Source organism: Cryptotermes secundus, unplaced genomic scaffold (genome assembly GCF_002891405.2).
Source record: "Cryptotermes secundus unplaced genomic scaffold, Csec_1.0 scaffold1734, whole genome shotgun sequence".
In the NCBI taxonomy this organism is placed as follows: Eukaryota; Metazoa; Arthropoda; class Insecta; order Blattodea; family Kalotermitidae; genus Cryptotermes; species Cryptotermes secundus.
The window spans coordinates 498,778-525,208 of NW_019727433.1; the positions used below are offsets into that span (position 1 = coordinate 498,778).

General features: G+C 43.3%; 1 protein-coding gene across 1 annotated transcript in view; it reads right to left on the reverse strand.

The window, feature by feature from the left end:
* LOC111864823 (lachesin) overlaps positions 1-24,907 on the reverse strand; it is a 365,620-nt gene extending 340,713 nt beyond the window's left edge. The window contains exons 1-2 of the mRNA XM_023852358.2: positions 24,853-24,907; positions 17,510-17,757 (exon numbers count right to left, since the gene is read on the reverse strand). Coding sequence (XP_023708126.1) covers positions 17,510-17,744 — 235 coding nt within the window. The 5' untranslated portion in view covers positions 17,745-17,757; positions 24,853-24,907. The remainder of the gene's footprint in view (positions 1-17,509; positions 17,758-24,852) is intronic.
* Between the last annotated feature and the right edge of the window lie 1,524 nt (positions 24,908-26,431).

Sequence of the window (26,431 nt, forward strand, 5' to 3'; positions counted from 1 at the left end):
AAAAAAAAGTTTCTTTGTCCCTCACGCATACAGATACATCGAAACAAATTCCTCAAAATTTCGTCGCCAATGTATTCTTTAGAGACAGGGGAGTTCCAACATGTAGAGTCTATACAACTATTGTGTTCTGGACATTATCCATCGTCCTGTTTTTCATTTAAAACACAACGTTTCGGAGACTGGAATCTGCACCCGTCTTCAGGTGGAACATACTCAGTTTGGCCCAATCGATAGAGCTCGTCCTTATCTCCAGTCAGAACAGTATTTTAAATAAAAACAGGACGATGGATAATGTCCACAAACACAATAATTATATTAATATACCATCGTCACAAACTTTCAGATCTCATGTGCGTTCTACTTTTAAGATAAAAAAATTCTTCACATTGCCCATGCAATGTATTTATGTTTCGTATGAACTCAGGAAACAGAACATCCCTTATAATATGTATGAGATAATTCATTTTACTGCCTTCACATATTTTGGTCCATACTGGTCACCATCAGAAGGCGTATTTTAAAAGGAACTGTTATACAATTTCTTTAACAGCATCAGTCACACAACCACAAACCTATGTACAAGGATATAGGATAGGATATAGGATATAGGAACTACACACAGAGAAAACGAGAGAAATAATGCTGACACCCACATTGTCACAGTATGTGTGACTATAGACGGGGTCGGGATTGGTGAATGGATTTACTGACCACTTACACTCATGATTCTTAAGTACAATTAATTAGAGCTCCACAATTCACAAATCGCCACAGCACCCGATAAACATTTTCCTACCTACCATAACTTCACAAGACGTTCCACGGCAACGGCTTCTAACAGTGGAGATTCTTCAGCTTCATGGTCTCAAGGCATTCCCAGCTGGCCACCGTCTCACAAACGGACTTGGTCTAAATTTTCTCTTGCTTATAACTCCTCGGCACGGACCATATAGAAAACACCGTTCCTCTGTTATTGTACCATTGTTCCTTTCGTGTCTGTTGTTGCGGGAACGTGTTTACCAAGCCATTTTTCCAGAAACGGCCCTGGTATATCCGTCCACCTCGCTGTCGTTGCATTGGCAATGGCTCTACACGCTAAATTATGTAACAACAGTATAGACTACAGAAAAGGAAACAAAATCAAGCAAGGGAAAAGTAAGAGAGCGGCCATACTTCATACTACACAAATATACGTAGTTTTATAGTATTACACAAAACTGTTATATGTTGTATTTTTAAAGTAATATCGTTGGGCCGCGCCATAGCTCAAGCGGCTAGTCGCTGGCTTCCCACCGCGGTAGCCCGGGTTCGATCCCGGGTCTGGTCAAGTGGGATTTGTGGTGGACAAAGTGGCGCTGGGGCAAGTTTTCTCCGAGTACTTTTGTTTCCCCTGCCAATCTTCATTCCACCAATTGCTCCACAATCACCCTCACCTATCATCTGGGGCTAGTACAATAGGCCAGAAGTGGCCGCAGTACAACAGACTTAGTCCCACCCCACTAGCATTAAAAGAAAAAAGCAATATCGTTTAATGTGCGCCTTCTGAAAATGACACGCCGAAACTTGTAACGGCAGTAGAAATACCTCATGTACTTCACAGTGGGTGGGGGCACTGTGCTACAAGCCGGAAGGTCACGGGTTCGGTTCCCAATGAGGTAATTAGAATTTTCAGTTTACCTAATTATTCCAGCAGCACTATGGCCTTGAGTTCGTCTCAGCCCCTAACAGAAATGAGTACCAGGAATCTTCCTAGGCGTAACAGTTAAGATGTCACACTTCAACAATTACTTTGCTAAGCTGGCTGGGTTTGTACGGAGACGAAGTGTACTTTCCGTGAGGCAGAACCTCATATTTACACTTCCTGCTCCAGAGGGCTGAAGGGTTCATGTGGTGTGCTTTGCTATTGCCCGGATTCACTTACATGCTACTGGTCTGGAGCCTTCTTCACTTTTAGTTCATTTAACGACGCTGCTAGCAGCTCAAATTATACAGCGTCTGATGTTAGGATGAGCGGTGAATAAGTATATGTAAAGTACGTGGAAGGGGGAAAAAACTTTGTGGCCTGTTGCCCGCAAGCGAACTATACCGACCGAGCGATCGCCGCTTGTCTGCGAAGTTAGTACCAACTTTAGCGGACAGAGGGTGTTGCGTTGTCACCGCAACCGATCCCCACGGCCGTCAATCTCGGTTTTCTAGACCGGAGCAGCTATTTCCTTCAAATAACTTCTCAGTTATCATCGCGAGGCTGAGTGGACCCCGTTCCTGACCCACTACTTCTCAGGAAATCTGGTAGCACTGGGAAACGAACCCGGGATCTCTGGATCTGAGGGGATTACGTGGAAGGGAAGGAAGCTTCATTTAATTATAAGGAAACAAATTGTTTGGAGGGACTGAGGAAAAGCACGAAAAATCTAAGTTAGTATAGAAGGCATCCCGGATCGAATACGCACCCGGAATCTCCTGAAGACAAATTGAAACATTACCAATTATGCACGTTTGTTTGTCTGTTTGTGTCTTTATTTCCAAAGAGAGCAATCAGTTATGAGCCGCGACATTTCAGACTTGGCAACGGACTGGATGAACGAGGGGTCGGGTTCGATTCCCCGCAACGTCAATACAGGCTCTGGGACCCACTTAGCTGCCTACACAAATTGTACCGGAGGTAAAGAAGTAGGAGAGTGAATTTGGTCACTCACCTCCATCTGGTGTAGAAGTTAAGAATGTGTGGAGCTATACCTCCTCTCCCACATTACGAATATGTCTTCTTGCCGTAGTAATTAATTAGTGAAACCCATGAGTTACTTTATCGCTTTACCGTACAAGCTCTCAGTCTATTCCAGTATCTCGCGTAACATACTCTGCAGTCCGCGCCATAGCTCAAGCGGTTAGTCGCTGGCTTCCCACTGCGGTGGCCCAGGTTCGATCCCGGGTCTGGTCAAGTGGGATTTGTGGTGGACAAAGTGGCGCTGGGGCAGGTTTTCTCCGAGTACTTTGGTTTCCCTTGCCAATCTTCATTCCATCAAATTCTCCAACATCATAATCACCCGTGGCAGGTACAATAGGCCAATCAGTGGCCGCCGTGCCGAGTGGACCCAGCTGGACTCGAACCCACACTAGGCGAATTAAAAAACATCCTCTGTTAGCCTATGCCACACGGAAGTGAAGAGCACTGTGTGTATCATGGGCAATAAACAAACGTAAAGCTATCCATGTAAGAGCCGGTAGAGGCCAATATGGTTGTGAGACGTCGAGGCTCCAACATTTTCCAGACAATCTACTCATAGATGGCAGTAAGGTTGTCAGTCTTACGCGCCGGTCGCCCTTTACCCAACAGGAAGATACCTGGTACTCTTTCCTGCTAGAGGCTGGGTCACACTAGTTCCACAGTGCGGCTGGAAGAATCAGGCCAATTGAAAACTCCAATCACCTCCTCGAGAATCCAACCCGAGACGATGCTTGTAGCATAGTGCCTCAACCACCCTATCTTACTCTTGCGTATTTTATGGGACAAAGTTTTATTCTTAGTTTGAAAATAAATACGGTATAAACGTATTAGTTTCTGGAATGTGACTGCCGTATGATCTGGTAGAATTTCATCGATGTTATGGAGGAACGTACTCCTTCCATATTCAGGGCAGAGGAGAGAGTCAAACAACCTCGCTCCGTTGTACTTGCTGGGTTGCTGGTTACTAGCTTATCTTACTCGTCGACCCTGAATTTGGACACTACATATTCACCGCTGTGAGGACATTATATACAAATGTGTACACACACACAATTACTTGACAAGCTGCAGTTGTACAACACTTTTTAATGCTAGTGGGGTGGGACTAAGTCCCTTGTACTGGGGCCACTTCTGGTCTATTGTACTAGCCCCAGATGATAGGTGAGGGTGATTGTGGAGCAATTGGGGGAATGAAGATTGGCAGGGGAAACCGAAGTACTCGGAGAAAACCTGCCCCAGCCCACTTTGTCCACCACAAATCCCAATTTAACAAACCCAGGATCGAACCCGGGCCGCCGCGGTGGGAAGTCAGCGCGTTGTACAACACTTAAGATCCGGAACGAAATTTAAAACACTTTGACAAATATTCAGGCGTAATGCAGTATTCATATATGAAGAAATGTCTCAGACTAATACCTCATGCATGTAGTTTACACGTGTTTCTTCAGGGGAATAAACAATAAACATTCAGAAATCTTGTGGCTTGCCGTGGAGAATGCGTTTTGTAAACACCTTGCGGAAGCATTTATCCTTTCAAGCGGGACAAATTGGTGGCTCCAGGGGCCCATGGAATGCGTCCGGGTTAGACGATAAATTTCCAGCTAGGCTGCACTAGGGGCCCCTCGGTAAGCGCCCCCCCCACCCAACACTTCAGCCGCTGGGTGATTTACCTCTGATTACCTCAGAAGAAATTACTTCAAAACATTCCAAGAAATTTCTTCGCATTCCGCCAGCAAAGGCTTTAATGTTAAAGCGTTCTCGATCGATTACTCGGAAATCGATCAGCCCTTAGATGTTAGTATATCGACAACAATAAAACCTCTGCAGTTTGTTCCTATACATACGTTCCGTGTAATTCTCACAATAAACAATGATAAATACCTAAACTTCATTAACCGGTTGGTCTTCGTAACAGAGATACCGAGATTACTGTGACGCAGAAGCTATATTCTTACGCACTCTTCAGGCCATTTCCAGGCTTCATAGCCCTCCGCCCCATTTTAATATCAAAATTTCACCTTTATATAGGCTTCCGAGGGTTAATTTAAATGTTCCAATCGAACCCCCTAAAGGACCTTCGTAACTTCTTTCCTTGTTCGTGATCTAAAAAGGAATTCGACTTCTCAGCGCTTTACCTTATTCACTTCCTAGCACATTACATTCTCCCCCAACTTCACCGTGATAGCTACCTGGAAATTCCTGGGAAATTTCCAATCCAGTATTCTTTCCCCTTCCCCTTTTCAATTTTACTGTATCTGACCACTGCCACCTCCAATGTTCTTATATATCTCTGTTTATAGCATCGAAAGCTCAGTGTATTCAGGTACAAAGGGAGACTCATTATCCCTGTTTCGTGCACGCTTATGCATGAGAAAGCAGGTAAGTTATGGGACAGGCACTGTGCGAAGCATGCCGGCGCATCAGCATTGTTGTGATGACAACTTCGGACGGCACAGGAAACAGATTGGAGTGAGCATTATCAGCCACTATGTTTTTGGAAAGGTACTCATGTCTCGTTGTTTCTGAGCTTAATTAAGCACCCCGACTTGAATACTTACGGGGCAGTTCAACGCACTGCTAACCTTCCTACTACATGTAATATCTTCCTACAATCGCTGAGGCCCCAGGGACAGCAGCAGATCACAAGGACTGAATCACAGTAGTCCCCTAACTAGCTCACAAATCAACTGGTTCCGGTTCACTCAACTCAATTGAGCTCAAAGTCAAAGTCACATTGCGACTGACGGTCAGTAAGTTAGTGTGTCAGTCTTGGTATCGAGCCCCATCTGGGGCTTATGACCAGATATTTATTATTGTTTGACAGTTACGATCTTGTTATTGTGGGGCGCCCTCCCTGACGAGAGGACGTGTCCGTCTTTTGTTATAGTCACTGTCTGCAGTAGTAAGTCATTTGTCATAATGTAAAGGGTATTTACATTTTATATGTTAAATATGTTAATAGAACATACACAGGGCCTCTGTCAGTCCAGGTTCCTCAACTAACTTCACTGACTGTTTATAACACCTCGGCATGGACCGCGGAGAAAGCACCGTTCCGTATTGTTGCGTCACGCAGGTATCGCAAGGAATGCGTAGAGAACACCGCTTCCAAGTTAGTCCATTGGCGCATGTTAGAGAATCTGTTGCCTAACAACCGATGTTGTCAACAAAGTCATTCCTTAGCAAGGGGTCTACATGCTACAATACATTACTGGCATATATTGTATTGTGAGGCTTCTGTGAATTTGGTTGGGGGTGGGGGTGTCGAGAGCGAGGCACCTGTATACAACAGAAAATTCACAAGTCAGAAATCAGACCCCTGTGTGCTATTTGTTCCGCGATAGTTTCTCTTTTTGGCTTATTCTTTGACCCTGAAGATGTAGACGACATTTTCGTCCGAAACGCCGGTTGACTACAAACAGGCTATACGACATCTATATAATAAAATACATCACACTTCATCTCAGTATTTGACTGAAGGAAGACGAAATTAATCAGAATATTACTTTAAAAACATTAGTTCCTACCTAGCAACCTCTAGCTAGTACTGGAGCTAGGAGTTCTTCGAAATAACATTTCACAATTAAGTATCTCCATTACAAAAAATACACTGTCTGCATTATAAAGACCCATTAACTAACGTTCTTTAGCAAAATCGTCGGGTGTAGTTTATTAACCCGATACCATTTAGACACTTCTCAGTTCCTGGAGAAAGCTAACTGCCCTGGGTTTTGATAATGTGACTGCGAGGTGGGTCACAGAGCATGCGACTATTACACAGTAAACAAATGAAGGCCATCACCCGCGATGCAGAGCTGCTGAGAAATATGGGAATGCACAGATGGAAACAGAGCAAAAAATAAAGTAAAAGTATCCCTGCAACAGGCCGTGGAGGCCCATAGGGTTCTGAGACGTCGAGGCTCTCATATTTTCTAGAAAATTATCTGACAGACGGCGGTGAGGTTGTCAGCAATACGCCCCGGCTACCCTCTAGATGCAAGAAGATTCCTGATACTCATTTCTGTTAGAAACTGAGTCGACCCCACTGTCATAGTGTGGCTGGAAAGATTACATCAATTGAAAAATCCAATGAACCCATCGGAACTCGAAAATAAGAGCTCCCTACTTGTAGCATAGTACACGTACCTCAACGCGTGCCACAAACAAAGAAAAGTTGGCTTAACCACAGAAAACAGTTACGTGATAGGTACCACTGTTGCGTAACGTCGTGTTTACCGATTGCCTAGCAACGGTCGTTGCAAGGGCTTCCCTATTGCGTAATCGCCGTGTTTACAGGCGTTCCTGGGCAACGCTGTCGAGAGTTGTTTACTGCTATGTAGTAACAGCGGTATCCCTTGTTACGTCACTGTGGGAAGTGCTGTTACGTCACCGCGGTAATGGTTGCTTGACACAGCTGCTCTTCTCTTACGTCACCGCGGGTAAAGGGGTGTTTACCGAGCGTTGCGTACTGACAGGAGGAGTGGGGGTATGTGACGTCACTCGCGAGACCGCAGAGTTCACGTGACCCCTACTTCCTGTTGCACCATCCACGTCACAATATATTATGATCAGGTATGTTTCAAGGGACTAGGAAAAAAGTAAGCTTTTCCCTGTGCTCAATTAATTAAGCACCACGCCACGGAAACTTATCGTAGAGAGGAGGTATAAATCCACGTATTCTTGACCTCGGTACTATGTGGAGGTGAAATGTCAGCTTCACTCCACGGCTGTTTTACACGCGCTTCCCCTTCGGATTAATCCTGTATTTATCCTACACTCCGAATGAAATATAGGACTTTGTTATTGGGGGCGCCATAAAGTCGTTTGGTTCCATAAAGAACTGGAACAGGTGACGTCCCCCTTAGCCATTTGATAGGAGGCTAGGTGGGTCCCACAGCCTGTCTGGACTCTTTAGAGAAGATAATATATTCACACAGCCGGTAATCGAACCCCGGCCGCCCACACCGTAGCATGTCACTATGTCGGCTTCCAACCGGTGTCGAAAAAAGTAATTGAAGTATTTCACAATTATTTATTGAATGAAAACTACATAAGCTTACCACATTCTTGTATATACTGTCAACGTAAGCATTGTGCTAAAGGCAGCAACTTCCATCAAATTAGCAGAGTCTTTTGGTCCTTGGTCAATCAGCTCCTTCCCACCGCAGCGACCTGAGTTCGATTCCACGTCAAGTCATACGGGATTTGTGGCCGAAGAAATGGCAATGAGGCAGGTTTTCTCCGAGTACTTCGGTTTCTCGTTCAACCAAATGTTCCACATTTATTAATTAGCATATTTTCCGATGCCATATAGTGCCAGTATGACAGTTTTCTTAAATAACCAACTTCAGGAAGTGATCTCTTTCCTTGAACATCCAGGCTAATGAGCATTGCTTGGGCTCTGGAAAATTTTCATATACAAAAACTGACGTCGCCTTGTTACGTCCCCCAATATTTTTATTCTCTTTCATGTATACTAGAAAATGGAATGCAAATAGCTGAAAGTAGTATCGCAAACAACTGAAACGCGACTGTAGGTGAGCTGTTGCTGTGTAACTGTATAGGCCTCAAGCCGGAACGCAAGAAAGCAGCTGCAAGGAATAATGCTTTGGGATAAAGGGAACGAGACCGGTGTGCACTGAGGATAAGAGACAAGGGGATTATTGGTTTAGCATTGGATTTCCATTATGGCTCGCAGCGCCTTTCTTCCCTGCAACCGAAACTTGTCGAATTATCGCGTCAAGAGTCCACATTCACCGCCTGCCGCTAAGTTACTCATTGTTGTGAGGATGCATCTCCATCACTTCTGAGACTTGAAACTGTAACTAGCAGATATCCCGTGGAAGTTTCAATGGAGAAATTCTTAGGAACAAATTTTATCAAAATTTTATAAACTTCCGTAACTTCTGGAGACGGAACATACGGGAAACCACTGAGTACACACATACGAAAGGGAGCATAAAGATGGACGCAACAATATATAAAAATAGCACGGAAAGGAGAGACAGTTTTATTCTCAAACAAACACATTTTAGTTTGAACGATGATATACAAAAACATGTAAATATGTTGAATTATGAACTAGTGCAGTGTGACAGTTTCAAACAGTGAACAATTGCCCGAAGTTGGCCAAGTAATTTCGGACCATGTAGTAATTAATATGCTTTTAATGTTGCCTTAATTTAAAGAGAGACTGTGAACACTTTTAAGTTGCATTAAAGACGTAGGCGAATGATTCAGTGTTTCTGGATGTAGACCTACACTTTCCTAAGACACTAATCTTCATACGGTAATTAATAATGCTGCTATCTACTGAAATGTTTTCACCAAGGGCTGTATTTTAAAACAAGTTTCGTCAGAATAATACCTAACCTCTCTTCCCTTCCAACTGGCAACAGCGAATCACATGGCCATTATCAAGTAAATCACCAAAAAATGCAGATAATATAACAGTTGGCTGGCTGAGTGATCCGAAGTCCAGGCGGAGAATAAACACAAACAGATACGTTATAACAATTATTTCCGTATTATCGTCATCTTAATATGCAGATGCAAATTATTCTGAATGACTTAAAATTAAATAAATTGGCGTAAACAATTCCTACCCTCAGTTAGAGGCCATTCCACTGATCCAGAATAAACTCAGATTTCACTGAGTATGCATTTTACCAACAACGGAAATATATTTTGGGGAACCCTGGGGGCTGTAATGGCGACACACGCATCTGCACTTCATACTGACAACCAGCGCTCCTTCTGTCTCTACTGTCAACTATAATGACGTATTGACAAAGACAGAAAACACTTGCATATTTTAAGCTTTTATGCATAAAGTTATGGGCAAGGGTTCTACGGTAGATCTCCCAAACGTACCTTCCTGCTTTATAGAGTTCTAGGCTCACAATTTTCTAATTCTTGCTATATTTTCTGCGTTATAATTGTATTATATGTTATAATTTTTATTACTATTACAGCGAGTGGACACGTTACTGGGTAACGACAGCGAAACAAACAACGAAACAACCTGCTGTTAGGCAACAGATTCTTAATAAGGAAATGTATGCAGCCGTTACTGAGTAACGCCTTCGCAAACATACATGTTCCCACGGAAACGACTGGAGTAAAAAATTAAAGCGCTTGACGAACACCAGATCAATTCAAAATTGGTCTGGGATTGCCACCAAACCCTCATGGACCTGGCCAAACATAACAGGGTACAACTGATATGGGTGCCGGGGCATGAGGGTATTGCTGGAAACGAAATAGCAGGCCAATTTGCCAAGACTGGAGCTCAACATCCGTTCATAGGACCTGAACCAGCCTGTGACATCTCTATAGGAATCGCCAGAAAGGCAATCAGGGACTGGACAAACATGAATCACAAGAAATACTGGGGATCCTTGAGTGGACTCAGGCAAGCAAAGGGACTGATACGAGGACCCTCTACTAAAAGATCGAAGGAACTGTTGAAGTTAAACAGGAACCAGCTACGATGGGTGGTAGGACTACATACAGGACACTGTCACCTCAAAGGACACCTCTTCAAACTGGGACTAGGTAATAGTCCAACTTGTGAGAGGTGTCAAGAAGAAAATGAAACAGCCACACATATCCTGTGTGAATGTGAGGCCTTAGCTTATTTAAGATTATGTCACTTGGGTCAATACTTTATGGAACCAAGTGACTATATTGACGTCCCTACGCCCAAAATCCTACGCTTCATTCGAAGCGCATGATTGTTGACGGGATAATCAGAAGGGGAGGCACAATAGATCACTGTGGTCGCGGTGCAAAGGCCAAGAAGGTTCACCCTTTATATATTCATTCATTCATGGGAAATCGTAATTCACATTATGCACTCCCTCCAGGAACGTACATATTGTTAATATATGAAGGTCTGTACATAAGACAAAGACGTTTAAAAAAATGAGCGCTCTCAATAAAGGGACTGGATTGGCGGCAGAAGTGTCAGAGTTCTGCTCCCTGTAGGGACGAGATAATTCCCTTCCCCATGTTGTCCAGATGCATTCTTGGGCTCACCCAATCTCCTATCCAATGGTTACAGGGCGCTTTCCCCTGGGAGTAAAGTGGCCGGGTTGTGAAACTGACCCATCATCTCCAGCTACTGCCGAGGTCAAGAATACGTGGACCTATATACCCACTTCTCATTCCAGATAATCGTTGTAAGCGAGACGAATTCAGAGAACCGACACAGCTGACGGCAGCCTCCAGAGACCAGTTCGGAAAGTAATACGACCCTATGTGTCACCTGTGTCACTGACACTGCTCGTCAATTCCCAGAACGCATCAGCTAAGAGCTCTTTTCATGGAGTCAACACATTTGTAGTGATGTACCAGACTGCACGGCATAATNCGAAAAGGGCCGCCTTCGGCCAGTTTACATAACACCTTCTCGCTACTCTCTTTCTAATTTCCCTCTCGGGGGGAGGTACCGTGAGACTGTTGCTTCCCTTCATTGCCTGTCACTCTCTATACAATTTCTACCCTATTCTACCCTGGCTCTCGCTGGGGTACACTGGAGACTGTACTTTGAGATCACACAACAACACTTTTATCAACACTAATGTTTAACAGCATGGCTTATATGAGCAAAGAGATTACTTGCAATAGAAATGCAGATAAATGTCGCCATCCACCATCTCGTGGCACACATATCGGATAGGGCCTCCGGCTGACAACTGGTTATTACGTTTTAGATCAGATCCCGAAGTCTCCTGAATTCAGTAATTTATATCTTTAACTTGCTGACTCTGCGGTTGACGAAAGAGGGAGGTTAACTCCTCCTTTCGTCCTCAATTTCGGGGTGAGGGGTTTCTATTGGCTACCTTTTGGCTGTGGGTGGGCTCGTGGTCCTCTTTGCTGCTTATTTAATAATATTATTATACCACAGTGTCCCTACAACGCGACTTGCAGAAGTGCTATTGCGTATTCTGCTAACTCAGGCATTCTTAACCTAGATTGTCTGTCCAGGTGTTGACATACTAATGTAATTGCTGTAAAACGTTTGTCGCAACTCTCGAAACATTTAGGCAATGCATGTTGACTTCTAGTGTCAAAACTGTGGCGCAACACGTGGACCTCTATACCCACTTCTCATTCCAGATAATCGTTGTAAGCGAGAAAAATTCAGAGAACCGGCACCGCTGACGCAGCCTCCAGAGACCAGTTCGGAAAGTAATACACCCGTAAATTTCGTGTAATTGTGTGGGGCAAGGCCCCCCCCCACAACCTCTCCGAAACCTGTGTCGCTGACACTGCTCGTCAATTCCCAGAACGCATCAGCTAAGAGCTCTTTTCATGGAGTCAACACATTTGTAGTGATGTACCAGACTGCACGGCATAATAACCCAGTCCTTAATATTGTCGCGTGTTGGTTGTATAACGCGACAAATAACTTCACGCCGTATTTGATATAGCGAATTTTATTTCACATTCGCTCTTAGAATCACACAATTTACAGATTCACAATTACTGCTATCTGCAGTATTACAAATGCTAGACTGCAACTGACTGGTTGACTGACTCACTGCTGGCTAACTCGTAACTAACTCATAACTCGAGAACTAACTGTGAATAGTCTTCACTGCTCCTTATTTAGCCTCCTTCGGGGTAACACAGAAAACAGATACGTAATTGGCACCACTGTTGTCTGGTGCCGTGTTTACAGGTGTTACTGGCAACGCTGTCGGGAGTTGTTTACGGCTGCATAGTAACCGCGGCACCCCTTGGCCATGTAACCGCTAGAGGGGGAGGGGAAGGAGGGTTGACTTGNAGGGGTTTCTATTGGCTACCTTTTGGCTGTGGGTGGGCTCGTGGTCCTCTTTGCTGCTTATTTAATAATATTATTATACCACAGTGTCCCTACAACGCGACTTGCAGAAGTGCTATTGCGTATTCTGCTAACTCAGGCGTTCTTACCCTAGATTGTCTGTCCAGGTGTTGACATACTAATGTAATTGCTGTAAAACGTTTGTCGCAACTCTCGAAACATTTAGGCAATGCATGTTGACTTCTAGTCTCAAAATTGTGGCGCAACACGTGGACCTCTATACCCACTTCTCATTCCAGATAATCGTTGTAAGCGAGAAAAATTCAGAGAACCGGCACCGCTGACGCAGCCTCCAGAGACCAGTTCGGAAAGTAATACACCCGTAAATTTCGTGTAATTGTGTGGGGCAAGGCCCCCCCCCACAACCTCTCCGAAACCTGTGTCGCTGACACTGCTCGTCAATTCCCAGAACGCATCAGCTAAGAGCTCTTTTCATGGAGTCAACACATTTGTAGTGATGTACCAGACTGCACGGCATAAGAACGCAGTTCTTCATATTGTCGCGTGTTGGGTGTATAACGCGGCAAATAACTTCACACCGTATTGGATGTAGCGAATTTTATTTAACATTCGCTCTTAGAATCACACAATTTACAGATTCACAATTACTGCTACCTGCAGTATTACAAATGCTACACTGCAACTGACTGGTTGACTGACTCACTGCTGGCTAACTCGCAACTAAATCGTAACTCGAGAACTAACTGTGAATAGTCTTCGCTGCTCCTTATTTAGCCTCGTCACGGACAACACAGAAAACAGCCACGTAATAGGCACCACTGTTGTCTGGCGCCGTGTTTACAGGTGTTAGTGGCAACGCTGTCGGGAGTTGTTTACGGCTGCATAGCAACAGCGGCACCCCTTGGCCACGTAACCGCTGGCGGGGTAGGGGAAGGAGTGACTTGCCTGCTACCCTAGTAACGACAGCGCTCTGATGGTGTTACGTCACCGCTGGCGGGGGGGAGGGGTGTCCTGCATCGCGCAACACGTCACAATATAATGTCACGTTTATAAGTGACAATAAGCGGGGTTTGGATTGGAGATTTGATTTACTGTCCACTTTAACACACCCGCCATAACTACATGTAATTACAGCGCCATCGCCAAACTCCATACTTTACAGGGAAGTTACAAACACACCAGTGTTCTCAGTCTGTTACAGTAGCCAATGGACAATTTCCGGTAACGGCTTTAACAAAGGATGTCAATGTATCCTATCGGAATATATCCCTTCAAATTTCCGACGAAAACAATAAATTATAATATCACTCACTGCCTATATTTTTTCGACTATTCTTAGAACATCCGTCTTAGGAAGAGGTGGAAAAGTGAATCTGTTTCAAATTACGGACCACACTAAGAAGAGGTATGGGGGGAGTGGATGTATAGCTCCTTGCATTCTTAACCTCGGCACTATATGGAGGTGAGTGGTGACACCGGGAATCCTAACTGAGATTTACCTTCACTTAAGGTAAATAAAAGGATAATACCTAGAATAGGCCCTGCCACTTCTTTTCAGAACCTTTCAGTTCATTAAAACATCCAGTCTCCTTTCCAGTGGGTATTGGGTTCTTTCTCAGGATAACCCCTCTTGAGCGAGAAGCTGACACTCACCTCCAACTAGTGCTGAGGTGAAGAAAATCTAGATCTATACATCCAGTCCCCCATAAGCCTTCACGACGTAGTGATCAATTAGTTAGCACAGGTACAACTTGACCTTTACCGAGGTTGAGACTGCATGGCGTGTCACTTCCACTACCCTTTGCTTCTTCATGGCGGAGTTAGCCCACTTTCCTTATTATGGGACCACTGGGTATCGTAATACACGTATATTGAGGCATTATTCTACAAAACCATTCCATTCCCAATGAGGTCATTTGATTTTCCAATTGACCTAATCCTTCCAGCCGCACTAGGACCCTGGGGACGACTCAGCCTCCAACAGAAATGAGTACCAGAATCTTCCTAGGTTTTAAGGGTAGTCTCCGCGTAGGGCTGATTACCACGCCGCCATCTGTGAGGCAGATGTCTACAAAATGTGGGAGCCTCGATGTCTCACTACCCTATGGGCCTTCACGGCCTCTTACAGTGATAGCTTTACGTTCTTATCATTAGCGGGACAGAGGTTAAGAATGCAGGTGTAGTACACAACCGGGAAAAATGAATGTTAATGAGAAACCTTGCATAGAATCACTTCGATCGCATATGCAAAGAAGTCTTCAGATGTGACTGAAAAGTGTCCCTGATTTCTAAGCAGCACCAATGTATGTATTTGCTTAACAGAAGACGCGCTATTTAGAGGGCAAGGGAGTATCCACTATACAAGGTAGAAGCAGAGGTGTAACCCGCCATAAATGAGGATGTGCGAGCGCTGGCGCGGCCGCGGGGAGCGGAGAGTTGAAAACTCACTTTTCGGGAGCAAAGTTAATCCGAACCGACTGGCACAGCGCATGTTCAGGCACACAAAATTATCTGCGTAGGTCAGGACCGCCACCATCAAAAGCAGTCCAGTAGACTGTTTACGTATGCGGCCACCAGGTTGCCAGTCAGCACATCGCAGTTCAGGGTTCAATTCAGAGCAGCTCACGAGACAATACGCCCCACTAGGCCAGGATATCAGGGTTTCCTGCTTCATAACGCAAGGCATATGTGGAGCAGCCACGTTACTTTCGAACCAGATTACAGACACTGAGTGAAGTATGCTGTCTGTTGGAATTTGACGCGTGTAACTTGATGTAAGGTTAGAGACATGTAGGAATCAATTTGAAACGCTAAAATGTGAGCTAAGAATTGTTTCAATAGATTGAACATGTCGATTGTTCAGCACCTGAAATTTGGGGCACTAATATCATCTAAAGCATTTTATTTAATATTCTGGAATATTAAAATGATCTATAAAATCGTTAACACATTCATAAATGTAGGTCTACATCCTTCATACATAACAGCAGGATATAGGTATATTAACATTCACACATTAGACATGAACAGTCACTGAGTCGACACCTCACGCTTAGTGAAATTCTGACCCAGAATACAATAACAAAGATCCGGAGAAACAAATTGAATCGCACAATGCTCAAGACTAATTTGGCGCTTGTGACTGCAGACTGCATTTGTTCAAGAACTTCTTACCCACCAGCACTGTGTGTAACATATCGTCAGATTGTCACGGCTCAGAGAAGTAAAATGCACAAATTACTCCATCTGAAGCTTATGACTGAGACTTCTGTCGTGTACGCAAGCAGAAGGTGTGAAGGAATTAAACTTGAGTAACTACGTCCGAAGTTCTAATTGAAATGACTAAATGGACGAATAAAATTTATTCAATTACATGTCAAGTAGGAACAGAAATTGTAATAAAATAAAAACAGGAGAAAGTATTTAAGCGTAACGAACAGGGTTGTGGTGTGTGAAAGCCAGAAATTACAGCATGAAAATTATGTTCTACTTCTCACGACATAACATTTTGTAAACAGAAATGAATGAACATGAGAACAGATTGTACTCGTTTCGAGTAAAATATATTGAGATATGCCGCACAATAATAAGTACATAATGTTCTGAATTTCCATTTGAAGAGAAGTCGCTTTCCTGTAAAATACGTTATATCATTGGAAAAGAAGGACGGAACTTCTATCGCTAATTAATCTCAAGATCAAAATTTTGCACTAATAATCGACGTTTAAGTTTCCCGATAAACCTTTTTGGAATCAAACGCCAGGTTTTAGATCCTTCAATGCTTTTCAAATGTGAACAATGCTTTATGAGCAATTCAAGAGCCTCCACGGTCATAGCGTAATTCCAATATTCGTGTACAGCAATTTCTTCCAAGTCTGCAAGTGTGCCACTCCTTACAACTTCCCTCATGAATTCGACGGTGAAAATGTTAATCCATTTCAAGCGAATGGTCTTCAGACTGACGTAATGTCGAATGTAGTCATGGATCCTTTCGTCATCATGGGTGTGACTTATGTGCAAGGAAGTTAAATTTCTGAAATGTGGTAACTGGGGGTCGAGCTGTGTATCTGGGTCTAATGATGATAATGTGCACAACGACAAGGTCAGAGACGATAAGGACGGGCACAGCGTTATGATGTCTTGAAGATTTACATGTTCAATGCCCTCCAGAAACAAATCGGTAAGTCTGTGACCTATATCCGTTAGGACGGCGTTCAGATTACATTTAGCATAATCTCCCTCTGTAAGTCGCAAGGTGTGTAATCTGGTCAAAGCTGCCAGGCCTGACAGATCTTCAGTAAATAGGCATATATCCAAGTTAGTTATGTTGCGGCATCTCTGTGCTAGCTTACTGATATCCTGAACATAACCGCTGACATGTGATATCTTATGAAGGTTCTTCTCTGCAACATGATCTAAAATATCATCCTCCTTTCTTCTGAATACGATTTCTTTTATTTGAGGTAATTCTGAGAGTAGGAACGCATAGTGTTCCTTATCAATTCCTGTTTCACTCAAATTTAAAAACTCTAATTTCCTGAGTTGCAGTAAGTGCTTAGCAGAAGCGTTGGTTACATGCAAAGAATCACACAGAGAAACCTTCTTCATGTGGGTGCAGTGCAATCCCAGTTGTTCTATCACTTCGTCAGTGCAATCATCCTCGAAAGTAAATATCTCCAAATGCCTAAGGTGACAGATCATCCTTGCAAGTGCACTCGGGTAGCCATTATATGTTCTATTAAATCTCAAATACAATGTTCTTAATCCAGGTACGCTGTCCAGAGTTTGAACTAGTAAATCCTGTGTAAAACTACTGCACGACATTATTTCGTCATTATGCTCATGAACATGAGGTGTCAGCACAGAGCGAAACATGGCACTGCATATACTGCTGTGGCTTTCTCTATCCCAAAATGCATTTTGTTTATACTGATGTTTGTTATCGTAATTGATTATCATGTCGGCAAACTTACTCGTTAATTGAGGAGACATCATTTCTATTACGAAATACGGAAGCTCTGATAGACTCCTTCGGATCTGACAGCATTCAGCCAAAACGCTCCGTGTCGTTATCAAGTAAACTCTTCTGCTAGATATTTGGGCCTGAAGCAATTTCGAAATCCATCTCACGCATGCGCCGCAATAAAGGTTGACACATTCCTGTAAGCACTTGTCTTGCAGAGGCATGGGCTGTTTCAGTTGAGGCATGTTGATACGTCACCTGAAAAACAATTAAAATGCCATCAGTTAATTGTGTATTCATATGGTTCAGTGTGCTGAAGTGTATCGCTTATTCTTAGCGTCAAAAAGCGAACATACGTGTAGCCACATAAATATATGTAGTACGTGTATGGATTGGAGTTCATTTTAGTCTCCTTGCATGTGTGCATAAGAATGTTGCATGTCTCTGCTTCCCGTGCCCTACCACAAAATCCCACAAAATCCACACCCTGCTTTAGTGAAGACAATTGAGTTTTTTCCACGCTTAGTTATTCGCCATGCCCTTCTGCCTTAAGTGCGTGAGGATCTACTCGTACATGTGCCTCAAATCTGCGCCTCGTGACGAGATGTACACGGCGTGTCCAGGATCCGTTAGGATTTCTTTTTTCTATTTTGCCCTGCAATGTCATCTGTTGGCGAGTTATGGCTTTAAAATTCTTGAAGTTTCAGCTGTGGCTGTCTATATTTCAAAGCGCAAGCAAGCTGCATCATGTGTTCTGACCTTGAATGTAACAGTACTGTTCTGACGCTCGTCGGAAAATTGCGGTTGAACAGAGAGCCAACATCAAAGTTTGTTTGACGTCAGGCAAAACAGCCGGAGAAGCGTAAGAAATGATGAAAATTGTGTACGGTAGTGATTGTTTGAGTCGCAAGTCGCACTGAAGAAAATGTGAAAAAGTGACCGAAATTCTTGCATCAGAGAGATGTGTTTCTACCATACGCATCAAAGAGCTTTTGGGAATACCAAAAAGTACTGTGCATAAAATTTTGACTGAGGAGATTTGACACTGGAAAGACATGTTACGATCGACTTAAAGTGATACAAAATTTACAAAATCGATTGTTGCTGGTGACGAGACATGGTGTCTCGAGCCTCTCACAAAGCGGCAGAATGCAGGGTGATTGAGCCCAAAGAAGCCGAAACCAAAGAAAGTGGGCATGCAAAAGAGTCGAGTAAAGACACTGTTGACCGTTATTTTTTTCGATTCCAAATGAACCATTCACAATGAATTTCTACCAGAAGGTCAAACAGTGAATTCTGATTGCTATCTCGGAGTCCTCAATCGTTTGTGGGCGAGAATTCTTCGAATTCGACCTGAATATCGAGAGCAAGGTTCCTGGTCGCTCCTCCACGGCAGTGCCTCACCCCACAAATCGAAGACGGTGCGGCGCGATTTTTTGACCAGAAAAGGGATCAGAGTCCTTGATCATCCTCCGTATTCGCCAGATTTGGCTCAAGCAGATTTCTAGTTGTTCCCAAAAGTGAAGTTGGCAATGAAAATAGACCGTCACGAAACCATCCAGGACATCCAAAGGGAATATACCGCAGTTTTTAATGCAATTCCACAAAAAGAGTACAGTGACTGTTTTCGAAAACTTTTCAGTCGATTCCAACTATGCATTGATTCAGAAGAAGATTATTTTGAATAAAAAGAGTGAAATTGTGAAAATAATTCCTTTCAAATATGACAAATCTGAATTCGTGAAGAGCACATGCTGTTTGTAATTTCTCGGTTGGAATTAATAAGAGCATTCAACGAATCATCAAGAAGCTGGAAAAATGTGTATGACGAACATGCTCGTGCATAGGACAAGGTAGAGTCAGACACAGGAAATATAAGAGGCTTAAATTTGGCGTTTGTCGAGCTTACGACTACTCTAATGACTAGGCAGCCGTTGTAGCATAAAATACGTAAGATAAGCATGATCTGCTTTGCAAAGTATGGACTGAGAGAGGACGTGTATACAGAGCTAAAGAAAGAAATTTTACTAAAATGCTATAAATGCGATACGTACACTTGATGAAATGCCAAGGATATTCATGAGACAAATCCATCCTCAGGTCAGAGAGACTGTTAAAATACATAAGGACTATTACCACAACGATTCATTTGAAAAAGAAACATCTCTGCTCTTGGGCCTCAAGGGGCTTCGAGCGAAGACGAACCGATTGTCGGCAAACCGTCACTCGTAAAGTGACTTTGACCTCGATACCGGAGCCCTGCAGGTAATAAGAAGCAAAGAGAAGGGATTCCAGTGCCTGGATATATAATCGGGCCACCCTGTTCCTTGGGGATACCAGTAAAGGCCCTTTAGGTTAAGGAGTCTTGAAAAGGAGAGGGAAAATTAGGTGATGAGTCCCGCGGGAATCCCTCCACCAGAAGTTATGAAAGACATACCCGTCCTCTCGTCAGAGAGGCCGCTCCACGTCAACAAACCGGAAATTGACTGACAATAACAAAAATTTGTTCATGTGTCCCAGAAAGGTTCTTGACACGAAGACCTTCGGTAGTAATATAACTTTGACTGACTATAGGATGAATGAGATCAGTTGCTGGATATTCGTCTGACAGTAAGAATGTGAGCACAGAAGATGGAAAGACTCTGTCGGAAGCATTGATTTTCTGGCACCGATTCTTGGAGAGTCGTTGCGGAACCCGAAAATTCACTACCGTGTTCACAAGAGCCCTCCACTCGTCCTTATCCTGAGCCAGATCGATCAAGTCCATAACAGCATATTCTGTTTCTCCAAGATCCATTTTAATATTGTCCATCAACCTATGACTTGGTCTTCCTAGTGGTCTGTTTCCTTCCGAATTTCCCAGCAATATCCTATATGCATTCCGCCCCCATTCTTGCTACATTCCATAGAAATCTCCTTCTCCTCGTCTTGATCATTGGAGAAGAGTATAAGGTATGAAGCTCCTCATTATGCTGTTGTATTTTAGCGTCCTGTTGCACTGATTTTCGTCCATGATATGTGTTGTGTGTTCCCTGTTTGGTTGCGGGTGTTGTCAACACCCTCATTCTGTTCTTACTTTAATGTCAGAGACCAATTTTCACGAACATACAGAATCAAAGGTAAAATTGTATTTTTTTGTATTCCAGTTTCTATATTTTTGGACGTAAGACGAGAGGACAGGAGATTTTGATCTGAATGGTAGCAAGTATTACCCGAATTCAGTCTCCTCTTAATATCCTCCTATGTCAGGTTTCGATTTCTTATTTTGTCTTTCAGATAGTCCTTCCTTTTATTCCTAAATTGTCTGCGGGTTGAAGTCTTATATTGTTCAGATTATCAGAGTTTATTTCGCTTAGAGCCTGTAACCACTGCAATTTGGCTTGTTTCCTTTGGTCTAATAATTCTGAGCATCCTTTATCGAAACATGGCTTATGCTCCTTCAGTTTATAACAAGCTAGACTTTCTTTCGCAGAAATTCTTATATTCTCTCTAATATTTTCCCAAGCTTTAATAATATTGTAGCGTCTTTGGCTACTAAAGGCGCCGTTCGTAATAGTAATTGGTCTTATTAAACATTTAGTTACACTCTCCCTTAATTACACTTATATGCATGCAATACAGCATTAACTCTGATTCACACACTTACCAGATCACCGTTGCATAAGCCCTACGATTCTCTGTCTTCGACTATTCGTCTCCTAGCAACGGATCTCAACATAGAAACTGTCACTTCAAACCACTACAAATATTACCCATGAAATCTTCCCGTCACACTTTACATCTCACAGGGCAACTTTCTGTATTCCTGGTTCCACTTCGCTTGCTTCCTCCACTCTCAAATACCGCCAAATACTGACATCTGTTCTGTGCGTAACTGTCGTTATATAACTTCCGCACTGACCACGCACAAAAGAGCTTATACTGTTGGAACGTGTTTACCTACCGAACGGTCACTGCACGGACTCCACTGTTGCGTGACCTCACAGCCTAGGGAGGAGGGGTGTTTACAGCGCGTTTCGTAGAGACGGGCTGGATGGTGGTAACTTCACACGCGGAAACGAAGGTGTCACGTGATTCCTACTCACTACTTCAGTATGACGTCATCGCGCCTGCGCGGGAATCTTGTTTACCTCCTGACGCTTAGAATCGTGTTGCATACTCTCGTTCCACAGTTGCGTAACTTAGCAACCAACTGTTTATCAAGTCTGTCTTCGTGGTAACTCGTTCAACATCATGTCGCCCGACAACGGATTGACATGTCACAATATAAATCTCAGTGTCTAAGTTTCCCAAAGCTCCGAACCTATTTGACATTTCAACACGATACTGCGCTTTACCCTTATCACTTCTAATTTCTTGAGACTGAATCTCTCCATATGAACTAAGTGCTTTGTTTACTCACTGCCTATTTCCTCCTAATTTTTCCCACCACTCGGTAGTGGTCAGTATCATAGTCTGCTCACCCTGAATGCTCGGACATCAAGTATACTTGAATGCCGTCTCCTCTCTGTGAAAATATGGTTGTACGTGCATCTTCCCATCAGTAGATGTCGAAGTAAATTGATGAATGTCATGATGTGGGAACGCTGTACTTTTGGATGCGACAAAGTTTACTACTCTAACTCCATTATCGGTACTAATATCTTGTAATCTCTTTTTTCCTAATTATTGGTTTGAAAATATCTTCCTTACCAGCTTTGGCATTGAAATCTCCCAACTAAATTCTCATATTGTATTTAGGGAATTTTGCCTAATACACGTTTTAGTACTTTGTAGAACCTGTTCTTCATATTTTCTCGTGTAGGGTGGCACGCGTAACTAGAATGACGGGTTCTAGTTTGCATGATTGGATTCACTGGAACTTTGGTTACAACCTCTCCTAATCACAATTAAATTATAGCGATGTCGTTGATTTACACACTTCATAATCCACTGTTGCGCGCACACTAGTACTCCCCGGGTAACTTATCTCAACATGAAAATTTTCGCTTCAATTCACTCTCATGAATAAAGTCTTCAACTCACACACGACATCTTCACGCGACGAAATTTCCGTGGTTCTCTTCCATCGTGGACTCTCTCGCTCTCAGTTAAACACTCTGAAATAATCTGATTCACTGACTTCTGTTGTCTCTAACTGTCGTTATATAGCCGCCGCACCGACCACGCACAGAAAACAGACTATTTTGTTGAAACCTGTTTACTGAACGATTGGATAGCAACGGTCACGGCATGACTCCATTTAAAGCCCGTCACCTGAAAGCTATTACTCTTGTAGTGTGACGTCATTACGCCTGCGCGGAAGTCTATTTACTGAACCGTTGCCTAGAAACGGGTTGTATAACCTAATTGAGTACGCTTATGAGACTGAAGGTTGCTTACAGGTCGTTGCCTAGAAATGTTCCGTCCATCCACGTTACAATATCATCAATTGTATCTTCTGTTGGGGCATGAACATTCAGAAAGATGATATCACACCATCGACCGCTTAGTATTATGTATGACATCCTATCATTAACGAACTGTTCTCTCTTAACTGCTGATATGGTTCTGTTCTGTACGAAAAACTGTACCTAATTCGTGATCCTCATTCCCCTTTCCATAGAAAAATGTATACTATTCACCTGCCGATTCAGTGCCACGTCTGTCCCATCTGACCTCCTGTACTTTCACTAAATCTAACGTATTTTAACGTTTTGTCTCTACTGAAGACGACGTTCGGATTGGTAATGGGTTTATTAAGCACTTGGTTACACACTATCTCTTAATTAAAATCAAATACAACACTATCGCTGATTTACACACTCTCCAGTTCACCGTTGCACACTCAGTAGGATTTTCTGTTTTCCACTAGCCGTTTCCTAGCAAAGGATCTCCACACAGAAAGTGTCACTTCAAATATTACACGTCACACATTCAGTTCTTCCCGGGGCTGTCTCGCACTCTCTCCAAGAACTGAGTAACACTGTCTAACTGCTTCGACTGACTGACAGACATGTGTTCTGCTGAATACTAATCGAATACAGCAGAATACTGACTAACAGACTTCGGCGGCGGCTACATTAAGTCATTCTATTTACTTTTAAAAACCCTCAATCGGACAGGAGGAAAACGCCGCTTGCTTCACTGTTGCGTGCCGCTGTGTTTACAGAGGCGTTGCTTGGCAACGCTGCCGAGAGTTTACAGCTGCATATGATCCAGTTCGGTTCAGTTCGGTTTGGCTCGGCTAGGCACGGAGTAACACAGCTTTCCTTACTGTTGCGTAACGTGGTAACCGACCGTTTACCAATAGTCTGTCTTCGTGGTAACTCGTTCCACATTTCGTTGCCCAACAACGTCTTGACATGTCCCACTAAATTTCCATATCTCTTCCGCCAATACCCTGATTGAACCTGCCCCATATATACACGTACTACTAACATTGCAAGTACCAAATCTCATATCCATTTCCTTTCGCTTGGTTCGTTTATCTAAAGAACCCGCCCAGACCAGAGGTTTTTGTGATCTTTCGTATCTCATTTTTTACGGTGATGAGTTTTAGCCCCATACCCAACCCCCGAGGTGGAGGACTTCACTTATCGTATGTCGTCGACAGCTTAGTCGACTGCTTAGCTTTTTATTTTTAATTAATTTTTTTGTTTTCTTTCGAAGCTGTTTGAAAAAGACCCCGCTGCTTGAATGGCAAGAATTATTCAATTATGAACAGGATATCTGAAAACAATTTTGCTTTACTTAAGATTACATAAGGAGCTGGGACTGCGTAGTTGGTATGGCGACTGGTTACGGGCTGGGCGACAGAGAGGTCGGAGTTCGAGTCCCGGTATGGTCAAGATTTTTCTCTCCACATTCTCCAGACCGGCTCTGGGGTCCACCCAACCTCCTACCAAATGGTTACCTGAGGTAAATCTGCCGGGGCATTAAGCTGATCACTCACCTCCTGCTAATGCCGAGGTCAAGAAAATGTGGAACTATACAGACACTCCCCCGTCCGCCTTCACGGAGTAGCGCTAAATTAGTTAAGCACAGGGACAACTATTTAACACAACGTATATGAAATTGTCTTTAGTTTAGAAAAGCGCCCCCGAGGAATGGGGAAGCTTGGCACTATCGTTGTCTATATGATTATCACGTTTTAGCGTGATTTATAACATCGTTGTTGGATTGGATTTATTGACAGCTTATGCATTCACAACTCGGAACTACATACAGTAGCGCACGATCTCCGATCTACACACGTTTCAATTCACCGTTACACACGCACTATGGTTCTCGGTCTTCACTAGTCGTATCCTGGCAACGGATATATAACAGTCCCATTGTAACTACAAATCACATATCTATTCTCAGACTCACCTTTTAATTCTCCTCCAAACGATCCTATCGATGTCTTATAATAACTAATTGCTCCCTTGGAACCTCGGAACTCAAGTGCTCCAAATAACCTTCCTCCTCCACTACAAATCTTTGCACTTACCACACAGAAAACTCAGCCTTCGTATTGTTGACAAGATGTTTACACCGATCCATTACCTAGCAACGGGCTTCCTATTGTTGCGTGTGCGTATTTCGCGGGAGTGTTTATTTAGAAGTTGCCTTGCAATGGGTCTCTACATCAAAGATCGTGAGGCGAGAACTGAATTTCCAAACAATCAGCAATTGCGTTGGCTTTTTCGAATGGGTGAAATTTAAGGCCTGCAGCACCATGAATAGCAGTTGGTGCCCTTGGTTCGTCTCTCTTTAGGAGGGATTTCGCAATTGTCCATATACCATGAGGTGTGACATCAGCTTTACCTATTTTTGTTTCCCACCGTTCAAGTGCCTATTTTCGGGTCATTCGCCTGATTGATTTTGTGACCCAATTTAGTGCCGTCTTACATGCTGGATCCCTGGTTTCTTGCCACAATTTTCGTAGCCTCTGTTTATGTTTTAACAGGCGACCTAGACAAGGAAGATCTTTGTTTATGTCCGAAAGTGTAACTTTTCTTGTGGACAACTTATATGCCGAAGCAATAGAGGTTGCAAAGTTGCGCGTCGCTTCATCGCCTTCTACCCCAGACTTAATTTCTATTTTGGGTGATATTAACTCAGAGGTGAAGCTTTGAAACCCCTCAAAATCTGTGAATTTTTCAATAGGTTCCAAAAGGTTCCTAATTTTAACATGATCCAGTATGTGGAATACTATTGGTAGGTGATCTGAATCCAAAATATCGGAGACGATGACATCTGACATGCTGATATTTTGGTGGACCACAATATCCAGCACGTCACCATTGCCCGTAGAGCAATAAGGAGTGGGGCAAAGTGGTGCTGAGATTTCGAAATCAATCATATCAAATATATCCATGAGTTTCAAGCCTGAGGGGTTTGAAACACTGCTATTCCAAAGTGGGTGCTTAGCATTCAAATCACCTGCCAAAATAGAATTACGTCTAAAGTTTAAGAGCTCTGAAATGTCAGCATCACTCCAGGCCCTGCCTCGGGATTCATAAACAGCTGTAAGCAGTATTTGACTCTTACCAATTTATATGCAGAACCCTGTCGCTTCTACTGAAGCAAGGGGTGGTAGGTCTACATGGTTATTGGGGATGCCTTTCCTAACTGCAACGGCAGTTCCGCGTTTTCTGCCTGAGTGGCGGTCGGTTCTATAAATGTGGTTAATTTGGAAGAAAGAATCTCTCATGAGGTTTCAGATGTGTTTCTGAAAACAGGGCCACATCGACGCGTAGGTCTTGCAGCTGTTTACTGAGCTCATAGCGCTGCCTCCAAATGCCGCTCGCATTAAATGCTATGATTTTGAGTGGCCTATAAACTCTAGTGGCCATTTTGTTTCATGAGATTTAATACAATTTTTGTAATGGCCATTATTTTGTTCTCTTCAGACACTTCACCATTGAACTCTGTCATGATCTGCTGTACTAGTCACAACTCTCAA